The sequence below is a fragment of the Rattus norvegicus genome, chromosome 16 (genome assembly GCF_036323735.1).
Source record: "Rattus norvegicus strain BN/NHsdMcwi chromosome 16, GRCr8, whole genome shotgun sequence".
Lineage (NCBI taxonomy): Eukaryota > Metazoa > Chordata > Mammalia > Rodentia > Muridae > Rattus > Rattus norvegicus.
The window spans coordinates 8849028-8870451 of record NC_086034.1 but is presented as its reverse complement, the minus strand read 5'-3'; the positions used below and the strand labels follow the sequence as shown (position 1 = coordinate 8870451).

Genomic DNA, 21424 nt, shown 5'->3' with positions numbered 1-21424 from the left:
GTTCCCCCAGGCCCTGGACAGGCAAACAGCGACTCAGCTGCTTAAGCTTGCCCACAAGTACAAACAGGAGAAGAAGCAAAGGTTGCTGGCCTGTGCTGAGAAGAAAGCTGCGAGCAAAGGGGACGTCCCAACTAAAAGGCTGCCTGTCCTCTGAGCAGGGGTCAATACAGTCACCACCTTGGTGGAGAACAAGAAGGCTCAGCTGGTGGTGACTGCCCCTGATGTAGACCCCATTGAGCTGGTGGTTTTCCTTCCTGCCCCCTGTCGAAAGATGGGGGTGCCTGGTCCACAGGAAGTCATACACCATCGTTGCCTTCACACAGTTTAACTCAGAAGACAAGGGTGCTCTGGCTAAGCTGGTGGAAGCTATTAAGACCAATTATAATGACAGATATGACGAGATCCGCCGCCACTGGGTCCTAAGTCTGTGGCTCGCATTGCCAAGCTGGAAAAGGCAAAGGCTAAACTGGGTTAAATGTACACTAAGTTTTCTGTACATAAATATAATTACATTTTTTTATAAAGCCTAGGACTAGATGGTTTTAGTGCAGAATTCTTTCAAAGAAGTAATAACAATACTCCTCAAATTATTCCACAAAATAGGAACAGAAGAAACATTGCCAAATTCATTGTATGAGTCTACAGTCACCCTGATACCTAAACCACATAAAAACCCCACAAAAGAATTGCAGACAAATTTCTCTTGTGAACATATATGCAAAAAATACTCAACAAAATACTTACAAACCAAATCCAAGAGCACATCAAAAAGATCAGCCATTTTGATCAAGTAGTCCTCATCCCAAAGATGCAGGGATGGTTCAAAATACAAAAGTCAGTAAATGCAATTCAGTATATAAACAAAATTAAAGAAAAATGATTACTGACCTCTTGGCAAAATCCAACCCCCCTACGTGATAAAAGTCCTGGCGAGATTAGAGATACATGAACATACCTACACATAATAAAGACAGCTCACAGCAAGCCAACAACCAACATCAAATTAAATGGAGAGAAACTCAAAACAAGTTTATTAAAATCAGGAACACAACAAGGTTGTCCACTCCCACTACATCTATTTAATATAGTTTTTGAAGTCTTAGCTAGATCAATAATGCAACTGAAGGAGATCAGGGGGATAAAAATCGGAAGGGAAGAAGTTAAAGTATCTTTATTTGCAGAAGATATGATAGTATACATAAGTGATCCTAAAAATTCTGCCAGGGAGTTCTTCAGCTGATAAACACTTTCATTAAAGTAGCTGGATGTAAAATTATCTTATAAAAGCCTTGCCTATATGCAAATAACAGACTGAGAAAGAAATCGGGGGAACGCCTTTCATAACAGCCTCGGATAACAACGAAGCAAATAAAAACTTCAGGTCTTTGAAGAAAGAAATTTGAGAAGATATCAGAAGATGGAATGGTCTTTCATGTTCGTTAACAGGTATGATTAACATAGTAAAAATGGGTATTCTACCCAAAGCAATCTTCAGATTCAATGCAATTATTATCAAAATTCCAACACAGTTCTTTACAGAGCCTGAACGGACAATTCTCAACTTCATGGAGAACACTGAAAACACCCAGGATAGTTAAAACCATCCTGAACAAGAAGAAGAACTGTTGGGGGTGTCTCCATTGCTGACTTCAGGCTGTACTAAAGAGTCATAATAGTAAAACCACAGAGAATCAGTAGAAAACAGACATTTTGATCGGTGGAATCAAACTGAAGACCCAGACATAAATCTACACACATATGGATACCTGATCTTTGGTAAAGTGGCCAGAAATATACACTGGCAAAAAAACAGTATCTTCAATAAATGGTGCTGGTCAAACTGGATGTCTGCATGTATAAGAACACAAATAGATACAGCCTGAACAAAACTCAAGTCCAAATGGATTAAAGACCTCAAAATAAAAGCAGATACACTGAACCTGATAGAAGGGAAATTGGGGAATGTCCTTGAGTGCATTGGCATAAGACACGACTTTCTGTACAGAATAGCAACGATTGATAAATGGGACCTCATGAAACTGAAAAGGCAAAGGGCACTGCGGGACAAAGAGGCAGTCTACAGAATGGGAAAAGATTTTCACCAACTCCACATCTGATGGAGGGCTGATATCCAAAATATATAAAGAACTCAAGAAACTAGATATGAAAAAAAACCCAAAATATCCAATTGAAAAATGGAGAGCAGGTCTAAACAGAGAGTTCCCAATAGACCGGCCTCAAATGGCTGAAAACACTCAAAGAAATGCTCCACAACCTTAGCCACCAATGAGATGCAAATCAAAATGAGTCTGCAACTCCATCTTCCATAGCTAATATCAGTGACACAGACGACAGCTCATGCTAGGGAGGCCGTGGAGCAAGGGGAACACTTCTCCATTGCTGGTGAGTGCAAACTTGTATAGCACTGTGGAAATCAATGGTGGTTCCTCCGGATATTAGCTGTTAAGTAAAACCCTAAACCCAGAGGGATTAAGGAAGAGGAAGTTTCTAGGAGGGATGCAGGGATCTCCCTGGGAGAGAGAAATAGAATTGAGTTTATGGGAGGATGGGAGGGCGTGGGGAGCAGATGGGGGGAAGATGGGGTGGAAGGAGAAAACGCAATGAGAGAGACTAGAATGGGAGGAGAGAACTTGGTAGGAGGGGGACCTGAAGTGCGGAAACTTCCTGGAATCCATAATCCCAATGAATCTAGGATCCTAATGAGGAATCCTTAAAACAGGGGATACAGAGTTTCGACTGGTCATCTCTTGTAGCCAGACAAGGCTTCCAACAGTAGGTGCATTCAGTTGGGATGTTGGCCAAGTGTCTCACAGAAATTTCTAAATGATCTAGACTGTTGCTAAGACAAAAGGCTGCTCTCTAAAAACCAACAGTGGACCACACAACTGACTGGAGAAACTAAAGTCACGCCTACACAGAGTTCTCACCCTACATTCTAGTCTCTTGGGCGTGGGAAGGTACTCTGCAAACTGCCAAGAGGAAAATATGGACACCAACCCAGTCATAAAACCATTGACTCACGATTTGCCTGCAAAATACATTCGGACAGTGGTGGCACGGGACCTGCCTGCAAAATACATTAGGACAGTGGTGGCACAGGACCTGCCTGCAAAATACATTAGGACAGTGGTGGCACAGGACCTGCCTGCAAAATACATTAGGACAGTGGTGGCACAGGACCTGCGGGAGAAGCGAGCTAATGTCTGATTTGACCTAAGGCCCACTCCATGTCACTGCTTGGGTAACCAAGAACCAGAGACTAGATAGCCCAAGGATCTGGGGTAAAACCAAACACAACTGATCTAAAAGTAAATGAATAAGTAAATAAAATGACTCTGGGTGATATTCTGCTGTACAGTGCCTCATCCAGTCGTCATCAAAAAGGCTTCTGGCACAAAATAGGAACAGATTCAGAAACCCGCAGCCAGATGTAACGTGGACAGAGAGTCTACCCTGGAGGTCTCTATCAAATCTCTCCTCCTCAGAGCTCAGGGAATCCTGCAGAAGAGTAAAGAAGACTAAGAGCTAGGGGATGTGGACACCAGGAGAACAAGGCCCTCAGAATGAACTAAACAAGGTACATTTGAGCAGCAAGCACAGGGCTTACATGGGCCTTTATCAGGTCCTCTGAGTACGTATTGTAACTATTAGCTTAGAGTTTTCAACGTGACTTTTGACTGTGAGAACGAGTAGGTCCCTGACTCTTGTACCCGTTCTCGGAACTCTTTTCCTCATGTTGGGCTGCCAACTCTGCTTCCGCTTATATTTTATTTCCCATGTTTGATTGCTATCTCTTAGAAGCCTGTTCTTTTCTAATGAGAGACAGAATGGGAGTGGGTCCAGAGGGAAGGGAAGAGGGGAGGAACTGGGAGGAGTAGAGGGAGGGAAAACCATAATCAGGGTATATTGTATGAGAACAGAACGGAATCTATTTTCAATAAAAGGAAAGAGAGAGAGAGAAACAACAAATTTAAAAAAATCCTTCTTTTTCATAAGAATTCTTAAGTTTGTCTTTGCCTGTCATCAGAGCATTCTCATTCTGAATGCACCTGAGCCCTTCAACACTTCTCATGGCTTAATTCCCATCTGCTGCCTGCAACCCTGTGGCCATTTAGCTTCTGTTTCTAATGACCTATTGTGATTTTTAAAGTGGGAGGCTACTTTTTTTTGTAGCAAGACAATCATGTCTTACTGGAAGACTCTACACTTTATAACAGGGCATTCTTGTCTGATCCCAGCCTCGCTGATAACAGTAGGGACGTTTTATAACTCGAGAAGCGAACATGCTGGTCTTTCACTTCTCTTTTGAACCATTTTTATCAGTTTTTACATCGGCCTGGTTCCCTCTTTGAATAGGTTACCCATGTGTTAATCTTTAGAACTGTATGGAAGTTAGGATTTTACACTGTCCTGAAAATTAGGTCAGCATTTCTACCCAACAACCAACTCCCTTCCTTCGCAGAGCAAAAAAAAAAAAAAAAAAAATCCAAAGTCTGAAGTCCCAACCCTGATCTCACTTGAACAGAGAAAGCAAGCTTCACATCTGCCACCAAGGAACCTCCCTTGGGTGAGCCTTTGTGACAGCATACCCCCCAACCGAGAGAAAGGGACACCCACAAAGATGCGCACTTAAATTATAAATCAAAACCAGCTGCCTACTGATAGACTGTGTCTATTATGCAGGGCATAATAAAAATGAAAATCTAACATGGATGCGGTTTTAAAAATAGAGACAGAAGAGTTACACTCTTCCCACTCCTGGGAGAGCTCCTGAGTCTTCCTCGAGCCCTTGCTCTCACTCTGCCTCAGACATTCCCTGCAGGCATCAGTCCTCACAACATCTCGCCTGTGATCTCCAGTGCCTTTTGTTATCCACAAGGCCTATGTCCTCACTTGCCCTTTGACTCAGCCTCTCCCCACCCCGATGTTACCCTCTTACAAAAAGATACCCAGCTTCCTCCTGTCACTCCCCTCCGCTAGCTTCAACCTCTGTGCCTTGCACCTACTACAACTTCCTTTGGGTTCCCAGTGAGACTGTGTGGCCTTCCCCCCTGCTGCCAAGCCTCTGGCCTGCTCAGTGCCAGGGCTGTGGCAGTAGATGTCACTGTTCATTCAAGGCTTCCTGAGAACCTTTCTCTGCACCAGGTCTCCTTCCCACAGACGATCTTCCACCTTTCTCAAGCACCCAACAACTTCCTCCCACTTCCACAGCCTGCGATCACCACTCGACCAGGCAGATGTTAAAACTGATAAAAAAAAATTATTCAAAAGAGATGTCAAAGACCAGCATGTTCACCTATGGAGTTCTAAGCGTCTCTGTGATCGCCACTTGACAGCAAGAACAATACATTAGTTAAGAGTCCTCCATTGGGCCGGAGAGATGGCTCGGCGGTTAAGATCCTGAGTTCAATTCCCAGCAACCACGTAGTGGCTCACAGCCATCTGCAATAGGATCTGATGCCCTCTTCTTGTGTGTCGGAAGGAAGTGATGGTGTACTCACATGAAATAAATAAATAAATCTTCTTTTTATAAAAACAAAGAGTCTTCGTCATCACAGATGTCTTCCTGGTCAGTGGATGGCTGGTGAGCTTCCTCACCCCATTCACCGTTAGCCCACCAGCCATCCACTCCTTTGCTCTGCTCCATGGTGACCTCTTAGGGAAGTGTGTCTCTAGTAGATTATCTCTTCCTAAAGCCACAGGGTGCTTCCCTGACCTTTCCTCTCTCTAGCTTTCAGCAACCACATTCAAACTGGTGCACCCTGCTTAGGGGCACCCTCACTCACACTCTGTGTACAAAACGCACACTGCTTCCTGGTTCCACCTCCACCCCTGCCCCTCCTCCTCAGCCTCAGCTCTCTATACCAGACCTCTCAGTGCTGGGCTCTTCATGTTCCCAAGTGAGATAGTGGACTCGACCATTCCATACCTTTATGTAAGTCTACATACTAGCAACTGCCAAACTTATTTTGTTTTTTTCTGGGGGATTTTGTTTGGTTTTGGTTTTGGTTATGGTTTCTTTTTTTCTTTTTTTTTCCCCTGTAGCCTGGATCTCATACTTGTTCTCTACAAACAACCGCCTGATAGAATTCTTTACTGGATTCCTAAAAGCACCTCTGTTTTCTGTGGTACCAGAAACTATTGCTTCTTTTCCATGGGCTCTGGGAAAGACTCTGTGGCTCATAGCTATGCTTCCCCACACCCAGAAGTTACAGTCATCTCAAGGGATGTTTCAGTCAACATTTGGGTTTGTGCCTTAGGTCAGTGCACACTCTAATGTGGGACAGGTTCCAGAGGCCATCTCAGCTCCAGAGCTCTTTGTGGGATCAGCTGAGATCCCTGTTATGGCTGTACCCTGACCTCATTCTGTGCTGAAGACAGCTCCCTAACCCACACGGGTGATGTTCCAGGTGGCCAGGCACATAGACTCTCTGTCCTCAAATCTCTGTCAAAGAATCAATTCCCCAGAGACCCAGCAGGGAGCCCCCAACAGTGTCTGACCATTTCATGTGTCAACTTCATTAGGCAGGAGTGCCCAGATATTTGGTTAAACACCACCATTGATAACACTATATGTATTTTTTAGGTATGGTTTGCCTTTGAGCAAAGCAAGTATACTCCAGGCTGTTGGGAGCCTTATCCAATCAGCAGAAGTCTTGGGGAGTAGACTAGCTTTCAGTCAGAAAGAAGGAACCATGCTACCATCCCACCTCCACCTCATCGCTCACCATACAGAACCTGTGTGGAAATGCTGCCACCTCTCCAGCTGTTCTGACCCAACTGCTCTCCTGTAGACCACAGGCAGAACTTCCTCCCAGATCTCCTGGGCAGGTTAAACCAGCTGACTGGCCTTGTAGAGTTTACACTGGCAAGCCCCAGAATTATTTAAGTTAATTCCTTACAATAAGTACCCCATCTGCCTGTCTGTCTACTTACTTATCTCTATCTATCTATCTATCTATCTATCTATCTATCTATCTATCTATCTATCACCCATCCATCCATCTACTTATTCATCCACCCATCCTTTCATCCATCCATCTGTCCATCCATCCATCAGTCCATCTATCCATTATCTCTCTCCTTTGCTCTGTTTCTTGGGAGAACCAGACTAATATAAGCATCCAGGTAAAGCCCTCACATTTCAGGGTCCCAGTGGCCCCTATCTCTGCACCAGCCACACCCATCTGCTTTGGGAGGTGGAATGGGTATACATATTATCCCTCAGTGTGGAAACTTGTATAGGAAGTTCCTTGCCTTGTTTATGTGCTCAGGAGGACAAAGGACACAGCCTCCTTGTGTGACCAGAGTCTAACCATTTTCTACACATCTATAAGGAGGTCCCATGATCATCACAATAGGAACAGGGAGGAAAATGGGTGCACTAAGATCTGGAGGGCCATACTTTTTCCTGTCCCCATGACAAGGGCTATTATTATGGCCCCTAAAAGTAGTGATGGGCATTTCAGGGCCATCAGACTGAAAAATGAATGACCGGCAGGGCCAGTGTGGAGAAATAAGGATCCATGTCTTACCTGCCACCCCTGCTCCATCTCAGGCAGTATCCCTGGAGGGGGACGGCAGAGGAGCAACGTCACTTCCTCTGGAGCCCCGCGCAATAAATGGAGCACCTCCTACAAGAAAAACAGTCACAGTCATATCTGGGGTTACCTCACTGGGGGCTGCTGCCTTGTGCTAGTCTCTGCTGCTCCAGGAAGCCACCTTAATCTATTGTTTGGCTCCAGAGAACTTGGGAAAGCAATGCAGTAAGGGTAACACCCAATCTCCCAGGATCCCAGAGCCAGGAGCAGCATCTTGAGATCTCACAGCCTGATGCAACAGAGGCCTTTGGGGTCTCTTCCTGAACAGGCTGAGGCCCTAGGGATGTGCCCTGTGGAACTGCAGTGACCTCATCTACCCTCCTTGCCTTTCCTCGTGACCCTGCCTGTTTCCTTCTACACTGTCCAGGGACAATCCTTCCAAAAACACACTCCTGCTGAGTGACCTCCCTCCGCACCCCAACCTCACAGCTCGCAGAGCCTGCATTTGCGTGACACTGCCTCTCACGACTGATCTCACCCCTTTTCATCTTTGCAACACAACCTGAGCCTCCACAATACAAACCGCCCTCTCACTGCCAGGGGGCACAAGGGGACTGTGTATTCCCATTTTCTATCTACATCAGGATCTTTCAACCTCCTGCCTCGGCCACCTTCTGGGCTAGATAATTCTTTGTTAGGACCTGTATGTTGAAGGATATTCAGCCTATCTCTAGTCTAAAATGACAACTAAAATGTATCAGTTGTGGTAACCACAATTGTCTCAGGATTCACCAAATGTCCCACAAGAGGCAGCATCATGCTCTTTGAGACCCTCTGGCTCTGCTGCTCCACAATGTCCGCTCGACTACTCAGGTCTGCTATAGATTGGACTCTCCAAGTTTATGTGTGGAATGTCCTACAAAGGCTAGTGTGAGGGTCCCCAGCTCATGGAGTTTTGGGGGAATGATGGGATCTACAGGAAGTGGAGCCTATGCAGTTGGGTTATTGGGCTGTACCCTTGAATGGGATATTGGGTCTCTCTGTCTCCTTGTCTCTCTGTCTCTGTCTGTCTTTCTGTGTGTGTCTCTCCATCCCAGTTGTCAGGAGCAGACAAGCTTCACTTTGCCACACACTCCCCACCATAAAGTTTGCTTCACTACAGCCCCATAGACAGTGGAATCAAATGATCACTGACCGACACCCCTGATGCTAGGAGCCAAAACAAAATTTCCCGTCTTAAAGTCCGTTTTCTCTGGCATGTTGTCAGTGCAGGAGGCACACGGTCCCTCTTCCTGGTGTGTGAAAACATACACAAGAGCCTGTTCTTTCCTTTCCAGCCTCTGTCCTCTGCAGCCTCTGTCTTTTCCATTGCACCATGACCTCTGAGGATACCCCGCTGTCTCCTCATCTGTCTATATCCCCTCATGGAGCTCCCTGCCAAGGCTCTAATAAACCTCTATAACCCCGTACAGCTCCGGGACCTTCACAGCCTCCCTATCCCACCCTGGAATAGCCTGCTTTGGCATGTCCTATCTGGGCTGCATGAGGCCTCCTCATGGACTTGACTGGAAGAAAAGGAGGTTGGTGTTGGCTCCCAGATTTCTCTGCCGGGTCATCACAGGATGATTCCATCCCTCAGTGAAGACCTCAGGTCATGCCAGGGAATCCTTGTACCCACTCTCCCTTGAGTTGAATAGCTTTTCCTCCCCACTCCACTATGACTTTGGAAAGATGGGTAGCTACACTCCACATCAGGATCCTCACCTCTAACTTCCTAATAACATGCCCACATCATTATTAAAGTCTCTTCAAATGACTCTATTTTCTGCCAGTACCCCAACTAACTGACATTTCCTTGGGATTTTTGTACTACAAGTCAGTCTCTCTGTCTCTGTCTCTGTCTGTCTCTGTCTCTCGGTCTCTCTGTCTCTCTGTCTCTCTCTCCCATCCTCACTCTCATATTTCTTTTATTATTAATTCTGTGTATGCCTGTGTCTCTGTGTGAATATGTACATGTGAGTACAGGTGCCAGTAGAGGTCAAAAGACGGATCAGATGCCCTGGAGCTGGAGTTACGGGAAGCTGTGAGCTACTGGACACAGGTGCTAAGAACCAAATTCAGGCCCTCTGCAAAACAGAGCATGATCTTACCGACTGAGCCGCCTCTCTGGCCCTGCATCTTTTTGACCACAGGCAAGACAGTCTCTGTCTGATACCTCTGCATGCAAAGCTATAAATTCAGCAGACAAATCTCAAGGAGATTGGAAGGGGCCCTTTTCAGCCCCTCAAACTTCATATCACCTCCCAGAATGTACTCAAAGAAACCATTAGCCAGCATACAAGTAAAGTTTCTTGTTCAGCTCACCGAGGGGCGTGCTGAAAAGCCATACCGACTCAAGGTCAGATAGAAAATAAATATGAGTACACCCTGTCGATTGCCTTCTATAGGCTCCAAGCCCAGATGCAGTTGTAAATTCCAGAATATTCTCTGTGGACCTAGCCTTCAAAGAGACAAGGCTTGTCTCTGCAGGCATTCCAAGTTGTACTCCCCGCCCCCCATGCCCCCAGCTCTGAGCACCTGGAAAGCAAGGCCTTCGATGGGTTTTCCATTCACTGCCAAGATAATGTCACCAGCTGCAATGGCTCCGTGTTCTTCAGCTGGCTGTCCAGGAAAGAGCCTCTTAATCCTTACAAGGTCACTCTTCACGTGGATGTGGTTTCCTCTCTCCATCTGCACGAAGCTGAATCCCAAACCACTGCTATTCTTCTTCAGTTTGACTTCGAACTTAGGACCTGTTAACATGAGCGTTCATGGAGACAGACCCTTCAGTGTGTTGCAACTGGCCAGCCCCGACCTGTGAGTCATCGTGGAGATGAATATTTCATGTGCTATCTTTGATGATGGAGTCCAGTGCACACACATTACAGGTCAGCGCTGCCCACAGATAGAATCTAAGTTGTAAACAGAAACCATAAAGTTCCTTTCAAATCTTTCAAGTACCTATGTGCTTTAAAAATGAAAGGAAACAGGTAAGGTTAAATTATGTACCATATTTTAGTCAATACAGATGTTCCTCGGTTTACAGGGGGATAACATCCTGGAGAATCCTATGCAAGGTGGAAAGGCTGTGTTGAGAATGCATTGAATGGACCTAACCTTCCCAACATCCTAGCTTAGCAACACAGCCCACTGCAGTTTCCCCTGGCAACTGTGTTACTAAGCCACATCCCACCACCACTTCCCAGGATCTCAATGAGAGACTCCAGCTCAAAGCACGGTCTTTTTTTGAAGAGTGTGACTTTCACACCCTCAGTATGCTATGTTAGACTGTTGGGATGTCTACATTACTACCACATCGATGTGGAATCAACAGAAAAGATGATCGAGCCTGTCTTCGTTCTTCTTACTGAGTATCTCTTTGCACTCCTGTGCATTCTACCCATTTGGATTGCCACATTTCAAGTGTTCGACAGCCAGGCGCACGTGACAACTGACATACTACATGTTTAAATATAAACAACTAAATTTGTAAGTAAGGATGGGGCTTTAGACACACACCATCTGCTTCCAGCACCAAGTAAAACTTGTCACATCCAGATTCCGATGTAGGATCTCAATGGTGTTTTATTACTTGCAGCACGAAATTTTACTAAATGGATCATGGGGACAGCGACACTGTACTCCGGAGAATGCTCTAACTGCCTTTTTGCTTAGCCATGTACACGGACCATAAACCAGTCACTTCCGGATTCCAGAGATGGACACAGCCTTGGGCATCTAGAGTCTGGTAGCCAAAGGGTAACCAAAAGGAGCCTCTGGTCTTCTCCTGGTTTATCTTCTAACTTAGAAGGTAGCCAGTGAGCAAAGTGGCAGAGCCTTGGCTTGTGACTTTTCACTGGAACAAGAATTAAAACAGCTGAAGCCAAGGATGAGGTCCATGGCACAGGCATATCCCGTCTGCCATTGCCAACCCCGGCCTCTGCTGCTCAGTGTTGGGCTCATTGTTCAAATGCACCATTCGAGTGCACGGAAGAGGTAAGGGGGAAACAGGCAGAACTGATTTAAGGATGATGGCACCACCATGCATCCCTCCTGTAACAGAGCCATAAAACTCCCTAAGGGGAGGGTGGGATGTGGCTAAGCGCCAACCCATGATGCTCCATGGAAACAGGCCTTTCATAGCAGGAAACAAAACGACATAGATGTACAACCCATTAAGAGATGCAATATGGGGGCTGGGGATTTAGCTCAGTGGTAGAGCACTTACCTAGGAAGCGCAAGGCCCTGGGTTCGGTCCCCAGCTCCGAAAAAAAAAAAAAAAAAAAAGAGATGCAATATGTCCCTCTAGGCTAGTCATTGCTGCTTTGCCCTTTTAAAAGATGCTACTAATAAGGCTAGGTTCCTGGTGGCCTTGTCTCCCTGTTTGCCTAATCAGTCCTAGGACGGCTTTGTTACATGTGCCTGGCTGGAACGTGCAATCAATTGTATCTGAAAATTCCTGACCCTTCATGCCAACTTCATCCCTAAACGTTTATGTGCAAACATTAATATTCGGGCAGGTGATCGGGAAACTGCACAAGGCATGGGAGCAGAACTCTTGGTGGTAGTCATTTTTGATGAAGATCACAACTCACACTGCCAGCATATTGTTTTAGCCAGAGGAAGCCTCCCTGCCTTTCCCCTTTGACGTGACAATTCCAAAGCAGTATCGGACGATATGACAACGGTAACACTCCACTCTCTCCTCTTACCGTCTGTCACTGAGACACGGCTCGCAGGTCTTCCAGGCTTGGCCGTTACCAGGGAAACAGCCATGTGCACCTCTCCCATCCTGTCATCAGCAGAAGGACACTGTGGTGCAGCCCTGGGGCCTCTTCTCTCTAAGACCAGCTGTGCCACCTAGAAGGATGAGGGGACAAACTCAGTTTACACTTCGCATGGCAACGGCAGGTGCTTCTTCAGTTTCTGGTGCCTCCAATGAGTTGCTTCATTTCATTCTCAAATCCAAATCTCCAGTCTAGCTCTTTCTGGGACGCAGATCGGCAGATGCAATTGTAAACAGTGTCGTTGAAGGTAATGTGTGTTCTTGTGTCAGCACACTCAGTAGCAAGCTTGCCTTCCCCCTCCCTCCATCCCTCGATCCTCCCCCCCTCATTCTGCTTAAAATACCCTTCCTCTTGTATACGCTCCTCAAGAACATGAGGTCATCCCCCTATTAGCCTCTCAGGGACAAAACTTGGGGTCATCCATCTCTTCCCCATTCTGCATCCATGATCATTTGGTTTAAAGCTTGTGAATTCTCCAGCAACAGCTAATTCTTTCAGAGCTTCTCCACCCTATCTCCACTGCAAGGGGCAGGACAGTAAGCTCTCACCTGGCTTGCTGACCCATTTCCATTTCTTTGGTTCACTTCCAATTTAGCTACTAACAGACTGCTCTAAGACACAACGTTGAACTCACGATGACCGGCTAAAAGCCCCCAGTATCTCCAATCGCCTGAACCCTCAAAGCATGGAATGGCATCTCAGGCCCAGGCTGATCAACCCTCCTCCATTTTTTTCTCTGGTTTGATTTCTTATCCTTCCTCACAGCACCTGCTCTCACTGTCCAAAATGGTTCAGAAGGCAGTGACTGGGCCTCAGCATGGATCTTATTAGAAACGCCAAGCTTCCGTTTGGGGACTTTGACCCTGACTCCATCTTCCTGCTGCAGTTGTCATCTAGCACGAGGCCCGTGACCCCACACTGGTGACTCCTACTTGCCACTGTGACAGTATCCAGATGCATTTTCTCTAACCATGTGTGCAATAAACAGACAGTGCTGATTAATCATGCGTCCTTCTCGGGAAATGAGGAGAGACTTCACCTGGACCTGACAGTTGGGTAAAAGAAGACCCTTGGAATCTTTCCTCTCCCTGTTAACTCTTCCATCACTAAGAGAAAGTGTGGAAATATGAGGCTCAGGATCCTGGAACAAATAAAGAGCTCCTGTGTGAGGCAGAGGACAGAGCCCTGTGGGCATCACATAGATTGGGAGTGCAACGGACACCTCTAGCTCTTGGTGTACAGAAACCCAGAACAAACCAGCTCAGGTCCCGATGGGTGGTGTAAGCTTGGAGTGACAGACAGTAACACGGGGCCACCGTGGGCAAAGTGTGAAAGGGACGGGGCCAGAGTGCAGGTGTATGCCCTGTTCAAGGGGCTGGCAGAGGTAGGAGTACAGCCAGTGCCAGCCTGCAGAAGCCTCTGTTCTCCCTCAGTTCTGTTCTGCTGTCTGAGGCCTAAGTCAGAGCAAACGACTGTACGCTTTCCAGAGCTATTTAAAGGGTGTGAGGTTTTCAACTTTAGAAACATCTGTCTGCTACCTCCTGAGTTTCACATTCTCACAGAAAAGCAGCGTTGTTAAAATGAAGAGTGAAAAGGGGCGGGGGGGGGGGGTAGACTAAAAAATCCCACTCTGTTTCTTGGCTACCTCACTCCTACCTGGAGGTAACTATAACTTCCGAGGTTGTGTTAGAAAGCCCTGGATGTAAGCGAAGGTCCCTAGTAACAGTGTACTCACCTGCCCAGGACCCTTGAGACACTGCACTGCCTGCTTGTGAGTAAGGCCACACAGACTCACTCCATCCACCTGCAGTAGTCGGTCACCTGGGAAAGGAATACAGCCATGTTCCCTGTCCCCCAGGGACGCTAGAACTCCTGTAAGACTCCTGCCTGGAGGTCAGGAAGCAGAGCTGCCAGGTGCCCCTGGGCTCAGCAAGAGCCTACGTGAGCCTCAGTATTAGCTGCCCCTCTGATCGCCCTGTGCCTGTTCCTGGGGCGCACGACAGAGCAAGGACATGAAAGCTTGTCTATTATTGGCTCACAGTGTGGCCAGGCCAGGCCTCAATGCCTTTTTCTTTCTTCCTGTTTTCCTGTGAAACTATGAAAAAAAAAACATTTTCAACTTGCTCAGGGATAGAATTTGTATCTCTAGGATGTTTCCTATTTGAAAAAAGAAAGAAAGAATAAAAAAGGTCAGGAAGACAATAGTTGGTGTTGGAAATCCTGGAATTCAAGAGGAAATAAATAATATCTTTTGGTTTAATTAGGGCACTTTTGGAGGAAAATAAAAGTCACCGATTTCCTTCAGAACAATGAGAAATGAGCCAGGGTAGAGAGAAAGCTCATGGTGTCCCTGGGTCAAACTGGGGTCAACAAAGTCTGTCTCCTAGGGGAGAGTAGACAGAAAGCTCACAATGTCCCCCAGACAAAATGGAGTCACCCATGCCAGTGCTGTTTCCTAGGGAAGGGTACATGAAAAGCTCACAGCTCATGTTGTCCCCCATGCTAAAGTGGGTCACCAACAACAGCCCCATCGTCCTAAGGGATACTCTCTCCAAGCAGCTTCTCATAAAACTTTTACCTGGTTTTGTTATGAGCGTTAGTTAGACCAGTGCCATCTATCAGGAGGGTGAGGCAGGTGAAATACCCCTTTTCTCAGGCAAAGAAACCAACCCTGGAGACAGAAGTTTCTAGGGCTGAGATGAGCAAGGCCTGAGCTGATCCTCTCAACCAGAGTCCCAAACCACAGAAAATACAACGTCCAGCATGAAGTGTCCCTCACCTTGCAGGATCTGTCCTTCCTTGGCAGCTGGGCCTCCAGGAATGATAGATTTCACATAGATTCCTCCATGAGGTACACTTGTATTAATGCCACCCTACAAAATACAAAGCAATACTCAACCCATCCATCCCCTCTTGGGTGCCTCCCACCTCCCTCACAGGGCAACCCATCTCTTCCAACTGTGGTCTATCCCACTCCAAGAGCCTTTAGCATTTGCCCAAACTCTTCCCCAGGGAGTGAGAAGATCAAGCTTACACAGACCATAACAACACAGGCTGAGTGACAAAATCAAGCTCCAGGTGGCACAGGGCAGGTGCTCTGTAGCCAGCCCTGAGGACTCAGGACTTGTGTTCTTCTGTTTAGCACACCTGGTATGTTTGCATGTTTGTTTGTGGATACAAAATCAGGAATAAAAATAAGTTTAAACAACTAATTATCTTGAAACTTTGTTTTGGAGACGGGGGTCTTTCTATATAGCCCCAGGTCCTCTCCTATAGGGTGACGGGCACGTGCACCATGGCTGGCTCTGCTTTTATTAACTTGACAATGGAGCATGAACCTGCAAGTTAAAATTTTGCTTTACTTAGCTAGACGTACACACGGGCAGGTATTTTATCAATGTTATTTTTCATTCTCGTTCATTCTCTTACTCCTTCCCTGCCTCTACTTCCCTCTACCTCACTGCTAATAGCACAGTAACAAGGAATGTATGCTCATAAACCTCTCTCTACTTTCCTCCACACGTGGATGATCATATAGAATTGAAAATGGACAGCCAACCCAGTCGACTGAATGGCTCTGCTTCAGTCTGGATCTTGACCATCCCTCAAAGGCCTACTGCTAAATCTTAGCTCCTGGCCTGGTGCTATTAGAAGGCAGTAGAGCCTGTAAGAGGTGGAGCATCATGGGAAATCTTTACATCACCAGTGAGCACTTGAAGAGCATTATGAGACCCCATTCTTCCTCTTTCCTTTACTTCCTGGTCACGAGGGAGTGGCTTTATCTACACCATCCTTCTACCATGATAAGCTACCGCAGTCCCAAAGTGGTGGAGCCTGCCATTCATGAATTGATACCTCTAAAACTGCAGGCCATAATAAAACCGCCTCACTTCGTAATTTGTTTATATTTCTGGTGCTTGTTATAGAGGTGGAAAGCTAATTAATGAGTGGCACTATGGGCTAATGCAAGTCTAGGCAACAGATTCAAGACTCCTCAGAAACTACATCTCTAGCAATGCTAACACAAACCTTTAGATGGCCAACAACCAGGAAAGGGCCTCTGATCCACCCACAGTCTGGCTGCGGCTGTGACCTCACACCCTACCTAGCCTTCCTTGCTAGACCTCAGGCTTTTCGCCCTCTACCTATCCAGTCTCAGTTGGCTTAGAAAAGTGAACTGAACTTTCACGTGAACAATGCAGTTCTGCCTTCTCAGAGAAGCAGATTTAAATTCATTTCACTCTCTTTAGTGGTCTTTGTGTCTTATCAACAAACACAGACCAATAAAACTGTGCCCAATAGAATAGAAGCCCATGGCCAGTTTTCTGGCTGTCTTCCCCTCAAGCACCCGGTGGAAACCTTTCCATGTGGGCGGAGCTAGTGCTGACTCCCCTGTCTTAGGGCCATCAGCTTGGTTTCAGTGCTTGTGTGGCAGAGTGCATGCGACCTTTGCTCGGTTGATCGGTTTTCATTCTTTTCAATGCACTTGCCACTGTTAGTAACACAGCATCCAACGCCTTCCCATGCACAGCCTTACTTAATGGGATCCACGCTTCTGTGTCTGTGGCCCATGGGTGTGCACACTTTCTTCATTACAGTGGATACTGCCAGCTTGCATTTCAATGTGAATGTGCATGTGATTATCCACATTCCCACCAGCTCGGTGCGACAGTACCCTTTCTGTCTCACAGCTATATTTGGCCAAGCTGACAGTTATAAATTCTAAAGTTTCCCTTTAACTTGCTTGTGTACTCCAGTAGCTTTTCGTGGGTTTGAACGTCTTTTATTTGTTCAGCAGACATTTGGACTTAAGTGATACATTTCAAATAATTATTTTTGAAATGAGAATTCTTCAAAGAAAATTAGTGTTTTTACGAGTCAAAAGAAATCACCAATCTCCTCTTGGCATATGCAGCCGCATATATCTGAATAATCTAAATTTTAGCAAGTTTTTTAGATGAGAAAGTACTGTGTTTGGTGTCATGTGATAGGATGGTTTTATCAAGCCAAGAATAAATTGACCATACTTAGTCCCAGCTTGTTTTGTCTCTATGGACTCATGAGCCTTACTTCCTGGTGTTAAAAACCTGCTGGAGGTTCAGTAGTCCTAGCTGTAGACACGCAAGGGAAACAAAGCATGCTGTCCCTTCGCTTATCTCTTGAGTTACATGTGAGATTTTTCCAATGCCTTTGACACTGCCTTAAGTGCTAGGAAATTCCATTCTGTTTCTTTGACTCCAACGTGTCACCACTGAACTCCAGCACCGTACCACGGTCTTAAATGGGTCATAGTCAGTGTTCACTAACACGATCAGTGTCTTCCAAACCAGGACCTCTGAATTTGTGTACACCACTTTTGTGGACACCATTTCTCATGCCCTTGGGTGGCTAGTTACATAGGGAATGGCCCTTCTTAGACATCTACCAGGTAGAGCTCAAAAGCCATGTGCAAAGGGTCAGACGTGGTGAAGACCTCAAAGGTGGAGCTTTGTCCTGAGCCCTTGAACACAAGTTTATTTCAACCCTGCTCAGAATGGTAGTGAGTTACCCACTCACCCCGGATTTCCATCCACAAAGTTACCTTACTGTCCAAGCTTGAGCTTGGAGCCAGACTAATCCACCCAGTTCCTCTCACATTAGCCCCTTCTACTGCTGTTCTTCCTTAGAACCTGTCCAAAGCACAACCTCGAGTTCCTCTGAGTCCCACAGAACTCTTTGAATTCTAATTACCCACAAAAATCTCAGTTTAACCCTCACATACAATGTGCACTTAAGGACAGTGAGCACACTGTCAGACTGAAATGCCACCCAAGGCTCTGGATGGCCGCCATTTTATTGCTTTCCCAGTAGCCTAGGAAGTCTCACAGTGACGCTGAATCCAAGCGTTCCATCTTCTTTAACCAGCTCCACGAAGTAGATTTCACCAGCATCCAGAGGGGATGGAGGACAAGAACCAGCGCCCTGCTACAAGGAAACAAATGGAAAAACGGAGCCATGAGACACCTGCTCTACGTCTGCGATGCTTAGCTCTCACACGGTACTAAAGGCTAGCAGCCTTGCACCCAGAAACAGCATGAGCCTAGACAGATGTCTCCAGCCTCTTCAATTCCTTTCCACGGGACCTTGTGTGACTCTCTCAGGGGGTCTTCCCTCCATTCCTAACCCACAGAACTGGACTCTAATAGTGCCTCCTAACTGTGACTATGAATGGGCCAGCACATGGCAGGGGATGAATTAATGTGGGTTCCTCCTGTCTGCACTTCCTTTGCGAACTTTCATGTCCGAACTGAAGCTGTTCAGGTGCTCCCCGGATCATTCAACACACAATGCCAGCCCAGTGCAGCATGCAGCCTACCAGTCACAGAGCAACTTCTTGAAGCAAAAGCAATCCTCAGGAGGATCTCCCACCATTCCTGGCAACACTGGTCATGCTACGGCTGGGTTTTCAGTAGTTGAAGGCTTTATGAAGAAGATCATACCACGCACCGGGCAATTTCTTTGGTACTTGTGACAGTAACTATGTAAGATTTGTTCATCCATTCCACTATGCACAAGACATTTGTTGAGCACCTATTATGTCTAGGATGATGCATCTATGCATCATCCATCACACATCTGATGTTTGAGCATCTCCTCTGAAAATCCTTAAGTTTAGTTACTACCAATACAACACTAAGAGATAAAACTTGCACAGGGATTAGGTCTTGAAGGCACAAGCCTCGTGAATCACAGTAACCTTCCTCAGATGTGGTTCCTCGACCTGGGACTTCCCAGTCACCAAACCATGATCCAAATAAACCATTGTTTGTAATTCACTCATTTTGCTATGGCAACAGGAAGGGGGTTGAGGACGTGGCAGTCCTAGGCAAGTTGCTGGAGTCCATGAGAAGAGCCACCTGCCAATGTTGAATATTGTCTAAGGCGCTTGAGGTGTTCAGCAAGGAGATTCCCAATCAGATAGCTGATAAGTGTTGTGATAATAAGTTCATGTGGGTGTGATAAAGGGGGTATCATCGCATGGATGCAGCTAGTATGGAGAAGAACTGAAATGTGAAGCCAGGTGTGGCTGAAACATAAGCCCAGATGGGCACATCTGGATTCCAACACAATATGCGGAGCTGGGTGATAGAAAATGTCCCCTTGCTGTCCCTGTCGCCCGGCCACAGAGCTGAACACGTGATCCAGAAGAGCCTGGCTGGTATAGTCCTATAGTTGTTCAGGTCCCCATCGACTACCCTTAAAAGCAGCTTGCAGGTTCCCCACTACAAACACAGAGCCTTCTCTGCTGTTTCCCACCAAAGGGAGCGTTCTAACAAGCAGCCTGAGAACACAGTTTCTGTGCTGGGGTCCAACTCTATAGATTCCAGTCTCAGATCTGCCACTAACTCCCTGGATGCTTTAGCACAAATTTGTCCTCCTTGTGCCCAGGTAAGACAGTAAGGGGGTATGTGGGGTGACTGTTATAGCTACCTCACAGAACTGTCATCTAGCTTTCATGAGATCACTTATATAAGGTGCCCAGGACAGGTGGACACCCAGGCGGGTGAATCTTGTCATCGTCATTATTCTCCACTGACTCTCTACATTCAGCTTTTATTGGTTTGATTGATTGACTGATTGGTTGATTTTGTCTAAGGCAAATTCTCACTATGTGATCCAGCCGAGACTTGAACTTGCTGTGTAGATCAAGCTGGCCTCATATTTGTGGCGATCTTTTGGCTCAGCCTTCCAAATGTTAATATTATGGGAATGAGCCCTCCAAGTCCAGCTACATCCAGCTCATCCTGCCTGAGCCATCTAAATGAGCATCACGGCCAACTGAGAAGACTCTGGCAAGAACAGAGACCTACTGGAGGCCAGACCTTGATGCTTGGGTTCAGAACCTGCTACATATAGTCAATGCACTCAGCACGCAGACACTCCTGAGTTTAAGGCGCCTGTAAAGAGCCTGAGTGGACAGGTCACTGGCCTCCTCTGGTCCTCCTAACCCAAAGCCTATCACTGAAACCAAGGATTTTCCCTGAGTGAGATATAAGGTCCTCGTGTGAGGAATACTTCCTCTGTGCCCAGAGGAAGCTGCATCTTTAGCTCCAAAGACTAAGGGTTGGGGACACAGAGAACTGCCTCACTAAATGCCGTCCAGTTGGCTCCTGCTTTCTACCTAGTCACATTTCTCCACTCTTCTCCATTTACACCAAACTTCCTATAGACCACACTTGCATTTAACTGTGCCTTTGGGTCTTCATTTTCTCACAAAATCTTCTATAAAGCATGTATATGCTCCTCTCTTGTCACTATGTCTTTGTTACAAGGACCCTGCCCAGTAAATGGGGAGAAAAGATTCCTTCTACATATTGGTACAGCATGCTTCTCTGGATTGTGAGTGTGAGAACTGTCTGTTGTGTTCTTTGCTGTGTTAGCATTTCACCAGAGCCCAGTGCATAGGCAGTGGTTGGCAACCGTTTGTGAAATGAAAGAATCCGTGTATGGTTGAAAGAACTGAGTCCAGAGGAAGCAGTGGGCCCCACCTGGATTGGAAACAATATGTCCTATGGATAAGCATGGCTAGTCCTCCCCTGGTGGCAGTTCACAAGATGCCAAACCACTGGGATGCTTTGGCTTAGTAATAGGCTCAAGCACAACTTCCCCCAATCCACATCAAAGTAACGGATCCAAACATCTGACCAATGCTGAGCACAGGATCCATCTTGGAGGTTCTTGTGGACAGACATCATCCTTCTACTTCCACAAGAGAAATATGGGAGACACAAACAACTTAACTGTTTAAACCAGAATCCCCCAAAGAGCAAGAAAGTATAAGCACGCATAGTTTGGGCTAGGAAGGAGCGTTCATACCAGACCTCTTCGAAACGTCCTGGCAGTTTTTAGAGAAAACATCTGAGCACCTAAGGTAGAAGCAGCAGTTGCTGAAGCTGCTCTGAGCCTGGAGTTGAGAGGGACAAATGGCTGGTGGAAACCAGGAAGTCATTCTGCAGTGTGCTGAGAAGTGCTCTGCTCGTCACTGAAGGGATGACT

At 46.4% G+C, this 21424-nt stretch overlaps 1 protein-coding gene across 4 annotated transcripts in view; it reads right to left on the bottom strand.

The window, feature by feature from the left end:
• The window catches only part of Frmpd2 (FERM and PDZ domain containing 2), a 119670-nt gene that overhangs the window by 13107 nt on the left and 85139 nt on the right, over nucleotides 1-21424 (bottom strand). For all 4 annotated transcript variants that reach the window (XM_039094910.2, XM_039094911.2, XM_039094912.2 and 1 more), the window contains 6 exons: nucleotides 18254-18352; nucleotides 15168-15261; nucleotides 14124-14209; nucleotides 12314-12461; nucleotides 10140-10354; nucleotides 7557-7655 (listed from right to left, as the gene is read on the bottom strand). In XM_039094910.2, coding sequence (XP_038950838.1) covers nucleotides 7557-7655; nucleotides 10140-10354; nucleotides 12314-12461; nucleotides 14124-14209; nucleotides 15168-15261; nucleotides 18254-18352 — 741 coding nt within the window. The remainder of the gene's footprint in view (nucleotides 1-7556; nucleotides 7656-10139; nucleotides 10355-12313; nucleotides 12462-14123; nucleotides 14210-15167; nucleotides 15262-18253; nucleotides 18353-21424) is intronic.